This window comes from Sprattus sprattus (genome assembly GCF_963457725.1).
Source record: "Sprattus sprattus genome assembly, chromosome: 1".
Lineage (NCBI taxonomy): Eukaryota > Metazoa > Chordata > Actinopteri > Clupeiformes > Clupeidae > Sprattus > Sprattus sprattus.
Genome location: NC_137920.1, coordinates 47,320,297 through 47,343,172, shown reverse-complemented (window position 1 = coordinate 47,343,172; position 22,876 = coordinate 47,320,297). Strand labels below are relative to the sequence as shown.

Sequence of the window (22,876 nt, the reverse complement as noted above, 5' to 3'; positions counted from 1 at the left end):
GCTCTTCCCCTCTGTCTGTCTGAGTCTTGGCTTATCGGTCTACACATGTACACCTATACACGCACACATGCGCACACACACACACACACACACACACACACACACACACACACACACACACACACACACACACACACACACACACACACTCACACTCACACACACACTGTAATAGGATGCAGAAATGCTGACCACACACACAGACAGGGAGTCACACCACTGCCAGACACACACACACACATGTTGACCACACACATAACCAAACCCCCCCCCACACACACACACACACACACACACATGTATTGGGCTGCTGTAACCTTTTCCCCCAGATCCTGATCTACAGTCTGGAGACAGAGGAAGAGTGGAGCAGTAATGGAAGCGTGGAGGTGAAGTCAGACATCCTCTCAGCCAACAGGGCTGCACCCAGTGCTCTCCCCACCCCGAGGACAGAAGACATGGGATAGAGGACAGTGGAGCCAGCGCATGAGTCCTAGTCAATATGGTTCTGGGCATGGCTATATGTACGACCAAATAGACTGCTGTGGGGGTTAGTGACTGTTTGTGACTGTGCATATCTGGGGGCGCCGGAAGTGTGTGTTCAGCAACTTCAGCTCTCTCCATGAATGTGTGTGTGTGATACCTGTTGCATACCCAGCCACTCCAGCTCTTTTTCCAAGAGGGTATGTGTATTTGTGTGTATGAGTGTGTGTGTGTGTGTTACCTGATGCATGCATAGAGACACCAGCTCTCTCTCCAGGAGGGTGTGTGTGTGTGTAAGTAAGTAAGTGTGTGTGTGTGTGTGTGTGTGTGTGTTACCTGCTGCATGCACAGTGACTCCAGCTCTCTCTCCAGGCGTGTGTGTGTGTGTGTTACCTGCTGCATGCGCAGTGACTCCAGCTCTCTCTCCAGGCGCGTGCGCAGACGATGCTCCAGCTGCTCTCTCTTCTCGCAGGCCGACTGCAGCTGAGCCAGAGCCTGCTGCATCCTCTCCACCTTCTCCACATACACCTGCTTCTTCTTCAGCTACACACACACACACACACACACACACACACACAGACACAGACACAGACACATGAGCCAGAGCCTGCTGCATCCTCTAGTTCAGTGGTTCTCAAAGTGGGGGGGCCGTGGACACTCTCCAGGGGGGGGCGCGATGTCACAGACGGAGAAAAAAAAAAAACACCGGCGACCTGTCACTGGTTAAGTGAAAGCTCCCTCAGTGGCGAAATGCAATCGGCTGGACTGACAATGTTTTGTCCCTGATCCACCAATCAAAACGGAGTCTTATCATTTGAATGCGAGTTGCACCGACGCTTCAGAGTATAAACGTAACTGCAGACATGGTAAGCGCTCACCCTCACTGACTGAGATGACACTCTGCAGAGTTTGTTCAAGTTCTCTTCTTTCCTTTATCATTCAGATATTCATTGCTTTATAAACAGTCTTTTTAAAGACTCACTCTTTCCTTAGTAATAGCTTACTGCACTTGCAGTAGGTCTATTCGTAGGTCATTTTCTCCAGTCTTTTTAAAAAGCTCGTAGCCTCGAGAGCCTGCCTGCTAGCTAACTTACTTCTTCAAATGCAGCTAGCCCACTCTCCTTAACACGTTATCTTTAAAACAAATTTGAACATCCACCGTGTTGCAACAAATAAAACACCAGCACTTCAACACTTTTTTGTGCTGTCCCTGGCTACATTGTGTACAGTTCGTTTTGTTTGGAACCATTGTCTCCAAGCAGTTTTGGAGGCACCATATGTAGTTGTTCATATAATTGCTAAGCTTGGCAAACCCCATACAATTGCCAAAACACTGATTTTACTGGTCACACAAGATGTGTAGAATAATGACTGCAGCTGCTAAACTACGCGCAATAACTATGTCAAATGACACTGTATCACGCCGATTATCAGAAATCAGCATGGGTCCTATTTTCAAAGAGGACTACCGTTCATTCGCCTTGGTTTGGGATCCATTTCTCTGCTCAGCAGACGGGCTGTCAATAGACATGCAAGAGCAGCTTACTGAGCTGAAGAGTGACAGTAGACTTAATCATCTGTTTACCACCTCCCCTCTTTCGCCATTCTGGGTAGCAATGATAACGGAATACCATCAGCTTTACGAGTTTGTCTTAAAAATACACGTTCTTTTCAGGTCGCCATATTTGTGCGAGGCAGGCTTTTCAAGCGCTCAAAACTAAATACCATAACCGCCCACAGATCGAGGATGACCTGAGGATATGTTTGTAAAGCATTGCCCCAAGATTTGAGGACATTTGCCAGGCAAAGAAAGCTCTTGTTCCACATTTACAGACCTGTAAGATTTGTTTTGTAAAGATCACAAGAGGCCCATAAAAATAACAGTATCCTAATGATAGCAATAATAACACTTATTATTATTATGACTATATTATGCTTATGATAGTAATAATACAAAAATAATAATTGGTCGATATTCATCAATTATAATAATAATGATGGTGATAATAATGATGAACATTATAATAAGAAAGCAGGCAGGCTCACATAGCTGCTAATGTCAATAGCCTACTATTAGGCCTGCTACTACTGAAAATAATAACAATAATAATAATAAATAGTTATAATAATTGCATTGTATGGGCCTAACAAAAACAAAAGCCTAACCTTGACATGTCAGGCATATCAATAACAATATGCTATCTATCTATCTATCTATATATGGTGGTGTAGTTGAGGGCGGTGGCGGCAGGCGGTGGGGGGGGGCCCCAACTACCCCTAACCAGCTTTGAGGGGGCCCAGCTTGCAAAAGTTTGAGAACCCCTGCTCTAGTTCACTCCATAGCCTCTCCATGTGTATATACCACACACTAGACTAAAGCCAGCAGTGGCCCTTACAGCTGGGCTGAATGTAGTAAATTAGAGAGCGGAAGACAAGTGGGATACAGGCAAGCAGGAAGGGAGAGAGAGAGAGAGAGAGAGAGAGAGAGAGAGAGAGAGAGAGAGAGAGAGAGAGAGAGAGAGAGAAAGAAAGACGGCCAAGAATCCAGCCATCTCCAGGCTCTTTCATGGTAGGGATTAAACTCAAGAGCTTTTGTTGGGAGAACAAGCAGGCGTTTGTGGCGGGGCCTGCCCAGAAAGTGGAGCAGTCCTGGGCTTCTGAGGCCACTCACACTGAGCCCTGCCATTCTTCAGGGCCCAGTTACCAGGACAGCTGGACCACAGCCAGGGCCAGGGCCAGAGCCAGAGCCAGGCTATTTCAGACACACACACCCACGGATGGAGAGGGAGACGGAAAGAGGGGAGGAGAGGAGAGGGCATCAACAGGCTGAAGACAAGGAACATAATTCACACACACACAAAAACAGATCTGCTCCAACCATAAAGCAGGTGGGTGGGTGCTCTCTCTCTCTCTCTCTCTCTCTCTCTCATTCTCTCCTTTCTCTCTCTCACCCTCCCTCTTTCAGGGTTTCTCCCCTTCCTTCTTTTTCCCTCCTTTTCACTTCTTTGTCTGTGAGCTTTGCTGTAGAGATTTGTGAAGATTTGTCTAGGTCTTAGCTTGTGTGCTAAGATTGAAACAGGGGTCAGGGGGAATCCCTTGACAGAGAAAGAAAGAGTCAATCTGGGCAGAAATGCCAAACGGACAGAGCCAGAGCCAGTCTCCTGTGAGTTCAGTCCAAGCTTCTGCCCTGCAAAAAAATCTGCTTTCAAAAACAAGAAAAAAAGGTGCAAATATTGCTTCAAATAAGCTAAATTATCTGCCAACAGAACAGGAAGATTTGACTTACTAAGAGTTTCAAAAAACAAGTTAAAATAGCTAGCCTCAAAGAACCCAAATATATCTTAAAACTAGTGTGGCCAGACTAAAAACAAGTACGTTTGTCAAAATAAGTAAGAATTATTTTCTCAAAATGTAGGAAATTGTGCTTAAATTTGGCAAATGCTAGCACCATACTCTTGAAATGAGGCTATATAAGGTAATTTATCTTGAAATCAGTACAACTACACCTAAAACAAGTATATATGCCAACATTAAAAAAAAAAAAAAAATTATTTCCTCGAAATGTAGAAACATTTGCTTAGCAAATGACAGCAACATCATCTTGAATTGAGGCTGTATGCTAGGCAATTTATCTTGAAATAAGTTCAGCTTCTCTAAAAACTGTCGATTAATCGCATTTTTGTCATAGTTAACTCAAAATGAATCGCGATTAATCGCAAATCAATTAATCGCAAATCTTATCAACATGGAAAAGTGGATTGGCTTGCTTTATGCAATGTTTTATTTTATTGAAAAGCAAAATTGACAAACAGGGCGGTACAAAATACAATTATAAAGTGCGCATTTCAGATAAACAAGGACTCAGCCTATAGTGCAGTTAAACCATATAATATTTTCTTTTTTTCAAGTTTGCTGTGAACATAGAAGTCAGGCCTCTTATTTCAAAAACAATGAACCGTAACAGTTAGGTTACCAATAAAAGGTAAGCCTTCTACTTCTGTGCTTTCAGCCAGCTGCCTGTTGACATTTTCAGACAACAGTGAAGCTCGCTTCTTTTGCACAACACAACTTTTAAAGGTAAACTTTCTATTCAGAAGCTTTTTATCATCCATTTTGCGGCATCGCGCTCACCATTTTCTCAAACGTAACGTTAGCCTACTACACAGTTTGGGAGGGCAAAAAGAACGTTAACCTTAAAACCCCCCCCCTTTTTTTTTTTAACGCGTTACGTTTACAACGATTATCGTGCGATAAAAAAAATAACGCCATTAAAATGGGTTTGCGTTAACGCCGTTAATAACGCGTTAAACTGACAGCACTAAAACAAATGTAAGAATTTTTTTCTCGAAATGTAGAAAAATTTGCCTGTATTCAGCAAATGAAAGCAACATCATCTTGAATTGAGGCTATATGCTAGCCAATTTATCATGAAATAAGTTCAGCTTCTCTTAAAACAAGTGCATTTGCCTAAAAACTAAAACAATTAAGAATTATTTTCTCGAAACGTAGAAATTTGCCTATATTCAGCAAATAATAGCACCATTATCTTGGAATCAGGCTGTATGTTAGACAATTTATCTTGAAATCAGTAAAGCTACTCTAAAAACAAGTACATTTGCCTAGATACCATAAGAATTATTTTCTCAATATCTAGGACAATTTGCTTAAATTCAGCGATTTTGTTATTTCATTTATTAGCTTCATTTTTGGGCTTTTTTGTATTTAATCAGATAGGACAGTAGTGCGAGACAGGATGCCACAGCTCCTTCCCTAAAACAGTCATCTGTTGAGGATATTGGCATTTTTTTTTTTTTTGAGTTTTGAAGTCAATGCAAATGTGCAATTGATCATTGAGATAATATAGATTTTGCAGATAGCACAAAGAATGCTTCAAATAATTTTTAATCAGTAACTTCAACCTAGACACAGTTGCTATGGTGAAAATCACACCAGAGTAAGCTACGGTGTCCCACAAGGCTCTGTCCTTGGACCACTGCTTTTTTTCCCTCTATATGCTACCCTTAGGTGCTGTCATAAGGAAACATGGCATTAACTTCCATTGCTATGCTGACGACACCCAACTCTACCTATCAATGAAACCTGATGAAATTGTACATCTACCCAAGATAGAAGCTTGCCTCCATGATGTAAAATCTTGGATGACTAGCAACTTCCTGCTCCTCAACTCTGATAAAACTGAGGTTATGCTTGTAGGCCCCGATCAACTGAGAACTACACTATCTACCCATTTACCCACACTCAATGGCTTCCCAACACCCAACACTAACATCAAAAACCTTGGTGTAACTATCAACCAAGACCTCCTACTTGACTCACACATAAAACAGATCTCAAAGACATAGTTTTTTCATTTACGCAATATTGCCAAAATTAGAAAGGTCCTATCCCTCCAAGATGCAGAAAAACTAATCCACGCATTTATTACTTCCCGCCTCGATTATTGTAATGCTCTCCTGTCCGGATGCAGCATCAACACAATAAAGAGCCTCCAACTTATACAGAACGCTGCTGCTCGTACACTCACCAGAACTAAAAAATATGAACACATCTCACCGGTACTCGCTTCTTTGCACTGGCTCCCCGTTAAAAGTAGAATCGACTTCAAAGTACTCCTGCTAACATATAAAGCCCTAAACGATCTGGCTCCAAACTACCTCAAGGAATTAGTCGTCCCCTATTGCCCTCCAAGGCTGCTCCGTTCCCAGAGTGCAGGCCTCCTGGTAATTCCAAGAATATCAAAGACTACAATAGGAGGGAGAGCATTTAGCTACCAAGCCCCTCTCCTCTGGAACAATCTCCCTGCCTCCATCAGAGCTGCAGACACCGTGCCTATATTCAAATCAAGACTTAAGACATTCCTCTTTAGTGCATCCTATAGCCAAAAGTAACCGCGCCAACAAACCAATCACCTGCTGTACCAGCCACCCAGACATATCCGAACACAAATTAAAATATTACTTGCATTTAGTACCGCAACATCAAATGTGTTTCCTGTTTGCCGAGTGGATGCATGTACGGCCCCGGCAAACAGATCACAACAAAAAACAAATTAAATTACTACTTGTAATTTAGTACCGCAACATCAAATGTGTTTCCTGTTTGCCGAGTGGATGCATGTACGGCCCCGGCAAACAGATCACAACAAAAAACAAATTAAATTACTACTTGTAATTTAGTACCGCAACATCAAATGTGTTTCCTGTTTGCCGAGTGGATGCATGTACGGCCCCGGCAAACAGATCACAATAAAAAACAAATTAAATTACTACTTGTAATTTAGTACCGCAACATCAAATGTGTTTCCTGTTTGCCAAGTGGATGCATGTACGGCCCCGGCAAACAGATCACAACAAAAAACAAAATGTTCAATGCCAGAAAAACTAAACATATCTAAGTACTGCAATATGCAACAGGCAAACCGACACACAGGTGACATGTCCCTGGTTGGTGAAATGATTCATCTGTGTGTTTGTTTGTGCTGATTCCCGACTGACAGACCTGCAGACTGATTCGTCATTTCCTGTTTGTTAGATGGATCAGGAGGAGCCTCCTGGGCCTGATCACTCCCCTCCTCAGCCCGCCCCGAAACGCCCCTGCAGACCGGCTCCAGAGCAACACCAGCATCGCCCACGCCGCCCTACTCCCCATCCTGGGCCCTCAACTCAGTCATCATCCCCTTGATGACTTCTCCCGCTGGATGTGACGACCCCCACTCTGGTCATCGGCAGCTCCATGGTCCGAGATGTCCACACCCCCCCCTTCAACAAGCGGCCCCTGCAAGGTCCACTGCCTCCCCGGAGCCAGGCGTGTTCCAATCGCTGATGGATGTGGAACTTTCCCTCCCCACCCCCACCACTCTGCACGTAGTCTCTCTACCTGGTCTACCTAGAGAAACCCTCGGCCAACCGCACCCACTGCCACTGCATTGCCGTACACCTACTCTACCCAATACCCTATGCTAGCATTTATGTACAATATACATTATTGCCTCCACCAAAATGTTTCTCTGTCCCTACATCCCCTACCCCTGTAACAGTAACCCTATTGCCACAGTAATCTGGTCTTGTCTGTATCATGTATTTACCACCAGATGTATGTACACATATGTCCAGTGACCAAATGCTGGCTGTGCATTGCCCCTGTTGCTTCCTTTCCCCTTCTGCCACACTACCCTTCCCCTTCCCCCCTTCCCCCCGTCCCACCTTCCTGTCTCCACCCGGCCGACCTCAAGCAGATGGGTCCCCCCTTATGTGCCGTGGTTCTGCTTAAGGTTTCTTCCTGCCTAACAGGGAGTTTTTCCTTGCCCCTGTTGCCGTTGTGCATGCACTAAGGGGGTTCAGGCTCTGGGCTCTGTTAAGCGCCGAGAGGCAATTGTATTGTTATGGCGCTATACAAATAAAATTGAATTGAATTGAAAACAGCTGCGAATGTTATCTGCACAATCTGTATTATCTCAATGATCAATTGCACAAATGCATTGACTTCAAAACTCTCCAAAACAAATACCAATATCCTCAAGAGATGACTGCTTTAAGGTTGGAGCTGTGGCGCAAGCGGCAGCAACCCTGCACCAAGAATGAGTATGATGGGGACACAGGTAAGAGTTCAGGTTCGAGACCGACTTCGAGACCGTTTCTCAAGCTCTCCCTCCAGCTCGCTTTCTGTCTCTCTCTACTGTCCTATCTGATTTAAGGCAAAAAAGCCCCAAAAATAAGCTTGAAAAATAATAAGCAAAAAAAAATATTTCTCCTAGATATTGAGAAAATATTTCTTATGGTATCTAGGCAAATGTACCTCTTTTTAGTGTAGCTATACTGATTTCAAGATAAATTGCCTAGCATGCAGACTCATTTCAAAAGGATGTTGCTAGCATTTGCTGAATATAATCACCTTTCCCTACATATTGAGATAATAATTCTTAGATATTTTTTGGCATCTAGGCCAATGTTCTTGTTTTTAGTGTAGCTTGACTGATTTCAAGATGAATTGCCTAGCATACACACTCATTTTAAAAGGATGTTGCTAACTTTTGCTGAATACAAGCACCTTCCCCTACAAATTGAGATAATAATTCTTAAATATTTTTGGCATCTAAGCCAATGTTCTTGTTTTTAGTGTAGCTTGACTGATTTCAAGATGAATTGCCTAGCATGCACACTCATTTCAAAAGGATGTTGCTAGCATATTCATTTGCTGAATATAAGCACCTTTCCCTACATATTGATAATACTTAAATATTTTTGGCATCTAGGCCAATGTACTTGTTTTTAGTGTAGTTTGACTGAGAAGGATAAAATGCTTGAAATAAGAAATTCTGACTTTGACAAAGCAGTTTTGTACTTGTAAGTGGGGATCGAACTGCCTTTCAAGCATTAACATGCTAAGAACCAGTAATAAAATCTCAGTAACAAGTAATAAACCCTTATTAAGATAAGTAAGGACTGAAACGCTTGAAGCAAGTGAAATGTTCTAACACAAAAAATGTCCCATTGCATTGTGCCATCCATTATGTTCTACTCATTCTTCTGTCCTCAAAGGGGGTCAGGCTAACTGAGCTCATTTAGGAACAGTGGAGAAAACAGAACTTGGAATTCCTGTTTTTATGAAGAGGGCATTTCTCTCTCCCTCTCTTTACCCCCCAGAACAACCCATGCAAAATTCAACACAGGACTGACTCCAGCAACTACCAGTGGTGGACGAAGTACACTAACTACGTACTTAAGTGAAAGTATAGATACCTGGTGCAAAATATTACTCCAATAAAAGTGGAAGTATGCACTTTGAATTTCCACTTAAGTAGAAGTATAAAAGTATTTGCCTTCAAAAATACTTAAGTATTAAAAGTAAAAGTACCTTAATGAATTATGGTTCTAATGGACTTTTATCATTTTCAAAGCTCCGGCTCAATCAACTGATATAAGGTGAAAATACTACTGCCAATCTTTAAATTGTGTCTTACATTTGTCTATTAAAAAGTGTATAAGTACAAAACATTGAAAGCTATCTATTGTCATTAGGTAAGACAAAGTGGTTATGAAATACAAGATAACAATTATTTAATTTTACATTTATTTGTAACTTAGTTGCACATTTAATTATAAAAAAAAATGTGGAGTTAAACAAGCTCCTTTACTATATCGCATCTGTCTGTTTGTGTTACCCTTAAACTCATAAATCCTGATTTATGTTTCAAAGTATGGGCTGAAGACTAGTGATAGCAGTGATATTCCCTACACAACCCTAGGTACAAAAACAAAACACTTGACCTCAGATCAAACGTGAAGAAAAAAATTAATTACAGGAACCAGTTTTTGCATAAATTGCACAAAATTACAGAGCATACCAGTCTGCACCGAAGACTGTAAAGAAGTACGTAGTGATACCTTTACCGAGGGAGTTTGTCAAGAACTGCATAATAAAAGTTTGCGACATCGTGTGCCCTGATAAAAGTCAAGCAATTTTAAATGTGAGCCTGAGCAGAAACACCGTTGATTGTGTATGTTTCTTCCATCATGTATGTAGCGTTACGTAGGCTAAGCTTGAGCATAAAACAGCCTCAAAATGCTGCAGAATTCAACGTGGCTCGCGCTCAACGAAAGAAACTGACAAAACTGAAAGGACTTCAGAGCAAATAGCGCTAATCCCTGATAGGTGTGATAGTGAACTCACTTTGACCTTTCATTATTTGATATGTTTGATAAAAAGGAACGAGAGGATTTATTAAATGTAATGGAGTAAAATGTAAGAATTTTCACTTTGAAATGTAGTGGAGTGAAAGTATAAAGTCTCACCAAATAGAAATACTTGAGTAAAGTACAGATACATAGATATGTGACTTAAGTACAGGAACGAATTACATTTACTTTGTTACTGTCCACCACTGGCAACTACCATTGTCTGCCTGTTGATTTTGGCTTGTGCTTAGTATGGTTAAATATAGCAAGCCTTTCCAAATGTCAATTTCAGTAACAGTTTAAATTAGTCTTATGAATCTAGTCAAACATATAAGAGAATCCAAAATGAACCCTGGGCATGGCATTTGGGGTTTTAATTCCACAATTATAGTCCTCTTGGAACTTTTATGTCAGAGTATTATACAGACAGAAGTCTTTTTTAACCTCCTCCTCATTCGATTGAACTTTGTTGAACAGACCATAGTAAACACATCCAATCCGGCACAGCTCAACAAGACAAATCTGGGCCAGAGTGATACAAAACATTGTGATCTGACATTTTCTAAACCTTGAATAGTTCAGCCTTCATCTGGCTGCTTCAACACCAACCAGGTGTGTGTTTGGCTCTCGAGGCAGAGGTGCGGCATCAGGGCGCCCCATGCATCCTCATGCTGAGGCCTGGGTTTGGGTTTAGGTTTGGCTCCCTGCCTTCAGGTCTGGGGAGAGTCAGAGACGCTGGAAAACAGAGCCCTGTCAAAGACATGTTCCTGGCGTCAGAGCGCCCAGCCATTCTGCAGATAACAGCGTTTCATGCTGAGGGCGTCTGAAATGCCTGGAGTGCCTGCAGGGTGAACGCATGACTCTCAGCCAAAACGGACAGATTTCCCAAAAGCAAAGCGTTTATACGAGATGGGATTTGGTGATATGGTGGTGTCCTTTCAGAAGACACATGAGCAAATACAACTCTGTTTTGAGAGCTTTGATGCTTCAGAATGCAGTAACCAGTCTTGACCACAGGGTGGCGCATATTCACTTAGTGAGGTCATGAGGGGGTGAAACAAGTCCTTACAGATCCGCTGTCTTTATATATGGTCATGGTTCCATCGGTGTGTCTCTGCATGTTAATTCACCATCTACTCTGTACGTCTACATTAAAGTGTGTTGCTGTCACTGAATGTGTTTCAAGGGAGAGACAAAGAGTCAGGATCTATTTGGGACGACCATGTGACGTGAGAGGAACTCACCTCTTCCTCCAGTTTGACTACTTTGGCCTGGGCGTTGTTTAGGGCCTGGTCCCGGATCTCGATGTGGCGGCGCTGGTCCTCATTGGTGGAACGCTGGGCGCTCAGCTCCATCTCCAGCTTCTCCTTTTCACGCTGCGTCTCCTTAGCTGTCAATCAAACAGGAACACCACAGTGCATTACTTCTCATGTTCATCTAGTTACCATCCATACTGACTATTCTGAGGCCATAAGGTGCTCCAAGTCTATGAAACACACATTAAGGGGACACAACCTGTTTGTTTTTCATGTCTATGCCAACTGTCATCAAGCCTGCCAATAATGTAATTATATTGTTAGACATCAGACAATTTACACAACTTAGAATAGAGCAAGTGTCAGTGTGGGATAAAGACGGGTGTAAAATATGTCCAATCCTGGGTTGTGTAATCAGAATGATACAGTATTACAGTCATGTTGCACGCTCTCATCTTGTGATACCTTGAGGGAGAAACATAAAGATATCTTTACAGGCTGACTGCTGAGAATTCATCAAATCAATGGAGGAAACCAACTCTCCATTCTGTTGATTTGGGATGCATTTTGGGGGTGGAAATGACTAAATAAGGAGACTAAATGAGTTCTGATCATGTGCTGCATTCTTTTCCATTCTTTGGTTCAATGCAGCCAAGACTTTATAAGAGGCTTGGGACGACTCTCTCTAATGAATCATCTTCAATCATGAATCAACACAGCAATGTCTTACTCCGCCTTTAACTCTTAATCCTGTCCCCACATTTACTGTTTTAATTACGATTATGCCACTAGTGCAACTAATTCCAGAGGCAATGACCCAGCTATTAGTCATCAACCTTCCCGCCAAATGGTGGCACCATTGGTGAACCAAATGGGAAAAGAATGGGGAAGACTGTACTAAATGTATTCTGAGTCATTCAGTGTATCAGAAGTCTGCTTAATGAGCCAAACCAAGTTTGTTGGCCAGCCTTCCCATTTCTGGAACTCAAGAGTCACTTTGTGTTTTCCAGATGGGCGGGTCTACTCACTCTGAGTGAGAAGCTGAGAGATGGTCTTGCGGTTCTCCTCGGAACCTTCACACTCTTTCACTGCAAGCTGCTTGTTGGCCGTTTCCATCCGTTCTGAAAGAGAAGAACAACAACCATCAGATCAACTCTGTTCTTCCACATTCCATCTGCTGTAAAGTCTCCTCAAGTCGAGGAAAGGCTGCAACTCGATCTTCAGGTTGTTTCTCAAGCCTGGTACTGTAACTCAACTGGCAGAGCAAAGTTTTAACATTGGACCATGAGCCCAATATAACTGGAGCACACAGGCTGATAGAAATGTATCCCAGTACTGTCACAGCTGTCTTTGCGCCCAATAACCTAGATCTCTCTCCTGTCCAGATCTGTGACCATAACAACAGTGAGAAGGAGAGAAGGGCACACACACTGCAGAGCTCTTATCCGTTTCTCAGATCACGTCTTGTGGACTTGATTAGCAGGAGAAGCTTGTATTTCAACTAAAACGTTCATAACCACACTATTTCCTACTGAAAGCAGACCAAAGGTTCATACAAATGGCTCAAACAAATGCCTTCTTCTTCAACTAACACAGCATTCAAAGCCCAGCACTGCTGTTGGCTTGTTTGACTAAACTGTGGTTTCTTGAAGCTCTGTGGGGAAGGGGAAATATTAGTCAGAGATACAGGATATTCTGCAACCAGGATGGGAAAAAAAGAATGTTGCCGTTGAGTAAATTGAGACCTTCTGGTGTGCAGCTCAGAGGAGAGATGGACACGGAGATGATTGGATGAAGTGCTGTTTTTGGGGCGCAGCACTCGGCTTCAGCAAATTACCCTCTGATACTGCACCACTGGGGCTGGTTGCTCAGCAAATAACAAAACAAAATAATCAAACAATAACCTCGCAGGAGGAAAACTCCCTCCAGGTCTAGCCCAGTCATAATTTACTAAGAGAGGGAGAGCAACACTGGATTCATTAAAATATGTATTGTACTACAGGGATAAAGAGGAGGGTTTTTTTCTTCCTTCTTTTTTTGAGGGGGAGGGGGAGTGCAAAAGTAAAACTTTCATCAAGGAACTGGGCCAAACGTTACAATAATATTTCCATGTGGGTAGGACAACTCCGCGCAGTGAGGGACATTCTGGCATTGACCGCCGGTCCCATTAATTCCCTAACTCATCGCAATGCAATAATCAAAACAACTTGTGCTCCGAGCACAGAGCAAAACCCTTTCAAATAAATTATCTTCACGTACAATGAACACCATTAAACTCACCCTAACAAACAATCACTTTTGTAATGTGTACTGCCTGACATTCCAAATGTGTTCCCACAAATCCCGTCAGGAATATGTGCACAGCAATAACATCTAAGGCATTCCTAAGCGCTCGGCTTTGACTAAGCTCCTTAGGACACGAGTCTCTGGACTTGAGCGCTAAAACCCCAGCAAACAGCCCAGAGATCCTGAGTGTGGCCCTCTTGGTGGGTCTCAGGCTGGGTCATCATGCTAAAGCCCAGAGGTCCTGAGTGTGGCCCTCTTGGTGGGTCTCAGGCTGGGTCATCATGCTTAAGCCCTGAGGTCCTGAGCGTGGCCCTCATGGTGGGTGTCAGACTGGGTTATCATGCTAAAGCCCTGAGGTCCTGGGCGTGGCCCTCATGAGGGGTCGAGTCAGGCTGGGTCCACAAGCTAAAGTCTCACATCACACGACTCATTTCTGAGAACCTTGAGCAGGCCCTCGGTGTGAGCGCGTGCCTGGACCGCACTCCACAGCCAGAAGAATGAAAAACATGGAAAAGAAAAGAGTGAAAAAATGTGTGGGGGGGGTGGGGGGGTGGGTGGAGGGGAGCTGGTGTTGGAGTGGAGTTGAGAGGGCTGGAGGGGGGAGGGGGAGGTAGAGGGCCTTCTTGTAAAAGGGCTCTCCCGGTCGACAGCCTGAACGTTAGACCGTAAGACTGCTCCGTCCATGTCATATCCAAACACAGAATAAAGAAGCAGGAGTTTGGAAGAACAAAGGGGGCTTTCCTTCCCCTCGTGCTGAGAGAGATATTCATACTTTGCCTGCAGGAAAAGTTCTTGATTTCAATTTGATTTGATGTGGTTATGTGCGAAAGGAAACTAGGCAGGGACTCTTTTGGCCTGGATACTCTACAAGAGGGGGTGGGGGGAAGGTTTTGGGAACATTCTAGAAGGAAATCCCTTGTTGAGAGCGGAACTTGAGCAGGACCCAGTTAAGGCTGAAAGCTCCTTCCCATCTGATTAGCAGAAGGGTCCCTCGACATAAAAGGCACGCTGGATTGTGGGTGGGGGTCAGGGATGAGGACTTTATAGTGGAGCTGCAGAGAAGCCTAAGCCTTTTCTTTCTTTACTCTCACCATCTCTCCCATTTTTAGATTTTTTTGTCTTTAAAACTAACGCTTGCGCTCTCTCACACACACACAACTCCCATGTGACTCATCTGAGAGCTTCCAACTACACAAGGAATAACAAGCTAATTACTTACTAAAACTGTCTCTGAAGGCATGAACATATAGCCAATAGGGGTGTAAATCACACCCATCATGGCGATTCGATTCAGTATCGATTTCCTGACCCAACGATTCGATTATTTTCGATACTCATGAATACACCACGATACGATTCGATTCGATTCGATTCGATTAATTTTTTTCTTTTTTTTACCTTACAGGCTAGACAATGTTTCAGATTTGAAATAAATCAATGAAAGCTGTTATATCGTTATGCATTTTATTTGAGAAACAACAGCCAATAACAGAAGTAGAAAAGTTGTACTCCACCTAGGCCTATGACAACCTCATTCACTGAAAAATAATAATGCCCCTGTTATAGGTTCTGAAAGGCCTTGCATCAAAAAGTACTGTACAAAGTACAAAGTGTTAAGTAACAAAAATAGGCCTATACCACATTCACTATAGAATAACAATACTCAACAAAATCAGTGCAAAAGTGCACTAGCAGCAAACCGTAACAAAAAATAGGCCTGTAGTTAATTCAATTTAAAATGACAATGCTCCACAAAATCAGTGCAATGAGTGCAAAAGTGCACTAGTAGCAGCAAATGGTAACAAAAAATACCCCTGTAGGCCTACTTCATTCACTATAAAATAGAAATACTCATCAAAGTGCACTAGCAACAAAAAGTAAAAAAAAAATATATATTTTTTATTTATTTTTATTTTTTTAAACCGATACTCTTGCGGACGTGTCGATGCATCGTATCGTCGGCTGTTGGATCGATGCATCGATGCAAAACGATTCTTTTTTACACCCCTATCAGCCAATGTTCATGATTATATCAGTTGTACTCGAGGCGCAGAGGGTGGCGCTGACATAACGTCGCAGGTAAATTCCTTTACTTTAGATAAGCACCTCAGCTAAATGACCCATCATATAATCTACACGCAAGTGATTCCATTAGATGACTTGCTCTACAGTGAAGTTCTGACTTAAGACCATGCAACTACAAACCCATCAATTAACACAAATAAACATTCATGTTCGTACACAGCAGTTCTGCAGGATTATCAGGCACCACTACCGAGGTCTACGTGCGCTGGTGGGGCGATATATAAAAAGTACTGTATAATACATACAAATAACAATGTGTGTGACAGCACAGCGATACTACGTACACGACATGTTGTGATGATCAGCTAACCAAAGTATTAAGCGACACACAGCCAAATGCACTGAAAGGCCAGTTTTCCACATTTGGTGTCGCCCAGCCTGAGAGAGGTGCCTAGAACATAGTAGGCTACTGCACTCAAATGGCCTCCACTGCATGAGGCTGGTTGGGTCGTGACCCCTGGCTCACCTCTGAGGTCGCGGTTGAAGTCGTGCAGCCTCCGCACCTCCAGCTCCAGCTTGTTCCTCATGGTCTTCTCCAGGGCTTCACGCTTGGTCGACGACTTGGCCAGGTTCTCATACGCCTCCGACACCAGCTGAATCTCCGTCTCCAGCTGATGAGGTGACAACAGATTCAGGACAGTTTGTTTGTTTTTCACTGAAGACAAATATGTTCCAGCAAGGTGATTTCAGTTTTGCATCAACACATAATCAAAAGAAATACCGTTCAAAAAGCAAACTGCAAATTAACATTTAAACAAAATCAGAGTGGTGGAGGAGGGGGCAATTGTTGCCTCGACCAGGTATAGATACCATTCAAAAGTGAATTTTGTATTGATAACGTAACCAAAGAAAGAGCAACTGGAATATCCTGAGGAGATGAAAGGTGGATGTCTGAGTCTGACCTTCTGCAGCTTGGACACCTTCTCGGCACACTGCTCCATCTCCTGCTTCAGCATGCGGTTCTCCTCCGTCAGCATGTCCACCATCTGCTGCGCCCGTGCCATCATGGCGTACGGGTCACCCTGCATCGAGTACGGCAGATGCCCATAATGTCCCCCTGGTCCCGAGCCCGGTCCTTGTCCAGGCCCAGACCCTGGTCCCTGCTGGTACTGGTGCTGTTGTTGGTGCTGGCTCCTCGGGGCCGAACCGTAGGGGTCCTGAGGGAATCCATGGCTCCGCTGCAGTGACGGGTGCGCAGGGCCTCCATGCCCATAGGGGTCTCCCTGATTGGAACCGGGGCTACGGGGCCCCAGGGAGTAGGGGTCAGCCGGATGGGGCATGTGGGGCAGGGGAGCGTGGCTGGAGGCAGCGGCGGCGGCCATCAGGCTGCTCAGGGTGGCGGACTGGGCGCGGGACAGCGAGCCCACGGATGTGACCGAGGAGGTGGGGCTGTGGTGGTGGAGAGTTCTCTGGGAGTGAAGAGAACTCTCCTTGCTGGACCTGTGGGGAAACAGTCACAGCCAATCACACTGCTGCTTAATGAAGGGACAGGAACAACCAGACAATGTTTACTGTCTACATACAAGGACATTAATGTTCACAGAATGACAGAATGACAACCTTGTTTTACAAGTAGCTTTCTCATTCATCTGACCACCAATATAAACCAATTAACAAAAACATTATTAATTTAAAATGTAAGATCATTAATGGTCCAATCTAACAAGCAACAGACCACAGATTAACCTTCCAATGGGTAACCGAAATTGTTGAACATGGTGACATTTACTTCCTTCAAGAGGAGGTACACCATGACAATATCTTATAGTAAACAGGGTTGAGTCTATCTACCCGTCACTTCCATCACGACAAAGGATTCCTTCACCACAGGAAGGAATGTGACATTGAAAAGGGGAAGAGGAGGAACTATTTTTGGTGATTCCATGTGCGGTTATTTTCTCGGTATGCAATCACCAAGAGTCACACCTACAGTAGTTCGAGCTTGAGAAAATGACTTTTGACTTACATCCTCCAACTCCTCTGCAGCTTAGATGACTTTGAAGAAGTAAACAGCCTAGCTAATGTTCTATCATAGGAAAAATGGACATGTCAGGACTTGTCGTCGATTATTAAAATACCCGATGCATTCCTCTTGTCATTCTACGTCAAATAGTGCAGGGGTAACGAATTCAAAGAGAACAGGCCAAACAGGCTTCTTCCTAGACGCCTTTGTGACAACAAATCCCCATCGGGAAGGGCCTTATATACAAGTCCCTACACATCCGCATCAACACATATCAGGTCGCCGAGGTTAAAGCTTGAATATTACAATATCAGCGCAAGTTGGTACACAGAGTTACAAACATACTCATGAATGTTTCCTTCAGTGTGTGTGTGTGATTTAGTATGTAGTATGAACAGGGGCCAAAGGTTCTAGTTTGAATGCCTGTTGATGGGAAAGAATTTCCTGTCAAGATTTTGGATTTTGTGGGGCTTAGGTGAAGACGACAGCGACAGCGAGACCCTTGAAGTGTCTCCAATGTTTCAATTTCTTAAGGATCGAGCTGTTGACTAGATAATCTGTCTTCCGAAAAAGCACTGCCAGTCGCGCCTAAATAAGTTGGGAAAATTTGCATATAAATATTTTATTAGCGCAAACAACTGCAATGCATTAACCCTTATATCTACCATTCAGTTGTGACCAAAGACACATTCTTAACCAGTCTTAAATCCAGCAGCAAACCAACAAACAAACAACAGATATTCAGACTGACACCACCTCCTCTGTTTTCAAATGAAGGCAGAGGAACAAAGCGCTTCAGTGAAAAATGGCCCAACAGAAAAAACTGCAGCTAAAACAAGTCACATTCTTTTTGGTTTGTCAAAACATGTTGTGTCTAGAGTGTAGTTATTACTAACCATTGAATGTAGTAGTTGTAGGAGTTGTTAGGACCTTGCTTTAGCAGCGACGCTACAGAACCACAGGTCTGTCCTCTCAGACATGAGGGAGAGACCACCACTAATCAATACTGTTCATTCTATTACCACTGAATGCATCCCTCAAGAACATGTTTTCTCTCAGCACTTCAGGCTCAGACACTGTTTACATACATGTATTTACTGAAAGTCAGTGCAGTCAAACAGACTTGATTGTTCACTCACCGGAAAGATCCATACTCGGGCGGGGGCTGGTAACGCACATGGGGCATGTCAGAGCGCCCCTGCTGTGGTGGGAGCCGGTGGGGGTCGGGGTAGTAGTGACTCCCTCCGGACTCCTGCCCCTGCGACTGATGCTGATGGCCCTGCTGACCATGGTGAGGCTGATGTTTGGGCGGCGACGCAATGCCCTTGAAGGGGTAGTCAGGCGGTGGGCCGCGGTGCGGCTGGCCCAGCGAGGTGGGCTTGTAGTAGTCCCCGGGGGGGCCCGGCGGGGGCAGCTGCGGGGAGAGAGGTGCGCTGGTGACGGGCGCGTGGGCCTTGACCCCGCTGGTAGCCAGGGACAGCTGCATGAGGCGCTCGCTGAGGGAGCGCACGTGGCCCTGCTTCAGGTCCTTCAGCCCATCGTCCTGGTGCACCTTGCCGGCGCCACTCACGCGCTGCACCGTAGGCCGGCCCTCCGTGCGTACCTTTGCACTCCCGCCAACACCGGCTCCGGTGACCCCCGTCACATAGAATGCCGCCCCCAGCTGGGGTTGCTGGGATTGCAGCTGGGGCGGCTGTTGTTGCTGCCCGCATTGCTGTTGACCGTGTTGCTGCTGCTGCTGCTGCTGCTGGGATGGCGGGGGCTGCTGGTGACCCCGGAAGTACTGAGACTGCACCTTGGCCTCCTCGTAGGTGGGCAGGTCCTCAGGGTTGGGCCCCCCTCCCATCCCTCCCCCTCCTCCAGCTCCTCCACTGCCCCGAGTCCCCAGCTGCTTTTCCAAGCCACTGTCTGTCTGCAGCTCCTGTCCCTGAGGCTCCTGCCTGGCGATGTGGGGGATCATGGAGTGGTCGTCTGCTGGGCCTCCCGATGGGTACCCACTGATGGACCCTTGGTGGCTCTGTTGCTGTTGGTGATGCTGCTGGTGTTGTTGAAGCTGATGCTGTTGTTGTTGTTGTTGCTGATGTTGTTGTTGTTGCTGATGTTGTTGTTGCTGATGCTGCTGATGTTGTTGTTGTTGCTGCTGATGTTGCTGCTGCTGCTGCTGTTGTTGTTGCAGGGCCAGGTAGTTGCGGCTGTCGCCGTAGCGCATCTGCTCCTGTAGGAGGCGCTGGAGGACGGTGTTGCTTCCGCCGCCGCTTCCTCCGCCCCCAGGCGCCTCGTCTGCCGTCGGCCTCATGTCGATGTCGCGCAGACCCCGCACCTCATGGAAGGAGGAACTGCGGCCTCGGTCAGCGCTCCCTGCGGAGGACAAGAGCCAGGAGAGAAAGAGGGGGGGGGGGGGGGGGGGGACAAGAGCACAAAGAGGCTGGGGGTTAGGGTGCGCAGAGCTACAAGAGCCTCTTGGTCCACCCCAGACGCAGAAAAAGAGAAACGGAGGCGGGATGAGTCATGGACAAGGGGAGCAAACAGTGGAAACTCCCAAAAGCTACTCCTGAAGGGACCTGGAAAATAGAAGCCAAAGACTAAGCTGCAACCCAACCCCCTTCCCCAAAAGCAACACATTCAAAAACTTGCCTTGGAAAAACAGTACATTGCCTCTTTAACACTTTGACAGTCGGGTCTGGAAGTGATTTAAACTGGATTTGAATTGGATATAAACTGGATTTGAAGCAAGTGAAGTGTTCCAAGCAGCTTGTGCTAGGACATCTTTAGATTCTTCATCTGTAGGTGCCACATGAAGTGCCCACTGTCAAAGCATGAAAGATCTCCCCAGCAGACTGTTTAAAGCTAAATCTCCCAATGAAAATGACAACAGCAATCATTTGCCAGCATGCAGTGAAGGCAGTCAAATCACTTTCGACACAAATCTCCCCACATCTAATAGGCAAACCACCGTAGTGACCAGCCTCTACCAGGTTACGGACTAAGCATTCTAATTGTCTCCGAACATTTACAAATGAGGAAGTGACATGTTAAAAACAAACAAAGCCGTTAGATAAAGAAACCATTCCAGTCCTTGAGTAAGTGCCAATGTAAACACTAGCATTGAGAAATGAAAGTCTACCGTCTGGCAGTCTCTTTGTAATAGATTTACATAAACGATATGATACAAACAAGTTGTCAATAAACTACTGCACGACTTGATGCTCAACTGTACTATTCAAATGAGGTTTGAAGTTGGAGTGGTTTCAGGCAACAGCTTTGAGTGTCTAGTAGGAGCCTATAAGGTGCGGTGGACATCTAGGAGAGTAAGGAAAGGGGAGATTATTACATCTAGAGCGCTCTGATATTCGTCCCATTCTCAACGAGGAGGAGGCTTTTTTCCGAAACATCTGTGGCAAACGAATAGTGACAAAGAGAGAGAGAAGAGGGGTTTCGGGTCAACGCTGCACTGCTTTTGATTCTCCTTTAAAAGATGAGAGATGGGAGAGATGGGACACATATGAATGAAATGGCAAAATGGCAAACTCCATGTAAACAAACACACACACACACACACACACACACACACAAACACACACACACACACACACACACATACATACTTCAACCTCTACTTCCTGTTGCTCTTCCCCAATATCTTCTCTTCCTCCCACTGCCTCCCCCTCTTCAGAACCGATGAGGATGATAACAGACAAATAGAGGGTGGAAAAACAAACACACATGAGAAAAAAAAATGCAGGATGGGGGGAGGGGGTTGGGGGGGGAAGAGGGACGGATGGGAATGGCTAGTGACAAGACAGATAGGGTTGTTTTGGTGGGAATGCTCGCAGCACAGTAATGAACTGAAATAAGTAAAGTCTGCAATACAGCTTAGGCTAAGATAGCAGCTAGCCCCTTCTCACCTACAGACTGAACACTGTTGGGATTCAATATCAATCTGCACTGAGGTGTCTGTTTCAATGGACCTTTCTGGACAATACATGTGACTAGTTCAACACTAGCAGGCTTCAGGGTGGCGCTCTCTCTCGCTCGAAATATATATGCCGCACACAGAACACACATCTAAGGCACACAGACCCTGCCACAGTACGTTTTGAGGCTTGACTGAGTTTTATCTGACATCCCCCATGTCCCACTGTGAAACAGACACAGATACACTACATCAAGGCTGGGCCTAACCCCCTCTGCCTGCCATCCTACCCCCTCCCCACTAGTTACCGCCGGTTACCTGTGTGGCTGTTGTGGTTGCTGTTGGCTGGGAGGGTCACGGCTGTGGTCCACTCATGGTGCGATACTCGCTCCTCGCTCCGCAGTTCAGTCTCGCCGACGGTGGCGGTGGTGCTTGGGGTGGGGCCGGGGTCAGGGTCAGGGTCAGGGTTGGGGTCTCCTGCCTGGAGCTCCAGAAGCTCCTCAAGCCGCTGTAGAATGCCCAGCCGCTGTGCCAGGTCCCGCACACCCAGCCACTCTGAGACAGGACAGGAAGGCAAAGTTCACCAGCCAGCCAGAACAATGGGGGTGGGGTGCTACATACACATACATACACAGGAGATAGGATAGAGGGGGTATATGGGGGGGCATCTTCACTCACACACACACATATATCAGGGGCCAGGATGGAGGGGGTGGGGGGCATGGATTCAGTGGGCACTTGAGAATAGGATCTTTTTTTGTTTTCTTTTTCTTTCCTGGTTGTAGAACGCATAAAAAAAAAGTGTCACCTAGTTTTTCACCCAGCTGTGAGAGAGAATAGCACCGATGTGGGGGAGAGGGTTGTTGTTGCCTGGCTAGTGTGTGTGTGTGTGTGTGTGTGTGTGTGTGTGTGTGTGTGTGTGTGTGTGTGTGTGTGTGTGTGTGTGTGTGTGTGAGTGTGTGAGTGTGTGAGAGAGAGAGAGAGAGAGAGAGAGAGAGAGAGAGAGAGAGAGAGAGAGAGAGAGAGAGAGAGAGAGAGAGAGAGAGAGTGAGTGAGTGAGTGAGTGAGTGAGTGAGTGAGTGAGTGAGTGAGTGAGTGAGTGAGTGAGTGAGTGAGTGAGTGAGTGAGTGAGTGAGTGTGTGAGAGAGTGAGTGTGTTATAGCTTGAACACCGGATGCGGAGGATGCTCCCTTTGGAC

The 22,876-nt window shown here is 45.2% G+C and overlaps 1 protein-coding gene across 1 annotated transcript in view; it reads right to left on the bottom strand.

The window, feature by feature from the left end:
- Window positions 1-22,130, bottom strand: part of amot (angiomotin) — a 26,049-nt gene extending 3,919 nt beyond the window's left edge. The window contains exons 1-7 of the mRNA XM_080849320.1: window positions 21,997-22,130; window positions 18,905-20,123; window positions 16,705-17,242; window positions 16,269-16,413; window positions 12,460-12,552; window positions 11,420-11,565; window positions 874-1,023 (exon numbers count right to left, since the gene is read on the bottom strand). Of these exons, the coding sequence (XP_080705446.1) occupies window positions 874-1,023; window positions 11,420-11,565; window positions 12,460-12,552; window positions 16,269-16,413; window positions 16,705-17,242; window positions 18,905-20,061 (2,229 nt within the window). The 5' untranslated portion in view covers window positions 20,062-20,123; window positions 21,997-22,130. The remainder of the gene's footprint in view (window positions 1-873; window positions 1,024-11,419; window positions 11,566-12,459; window positions 12,553-16,268; window positions 16,414-16,704; window positions 17,243-18,904; window positions 20,124-21,996) is intronic.
- Window positions 22,131-22,876: the final 746 nt, after the last annotated feature.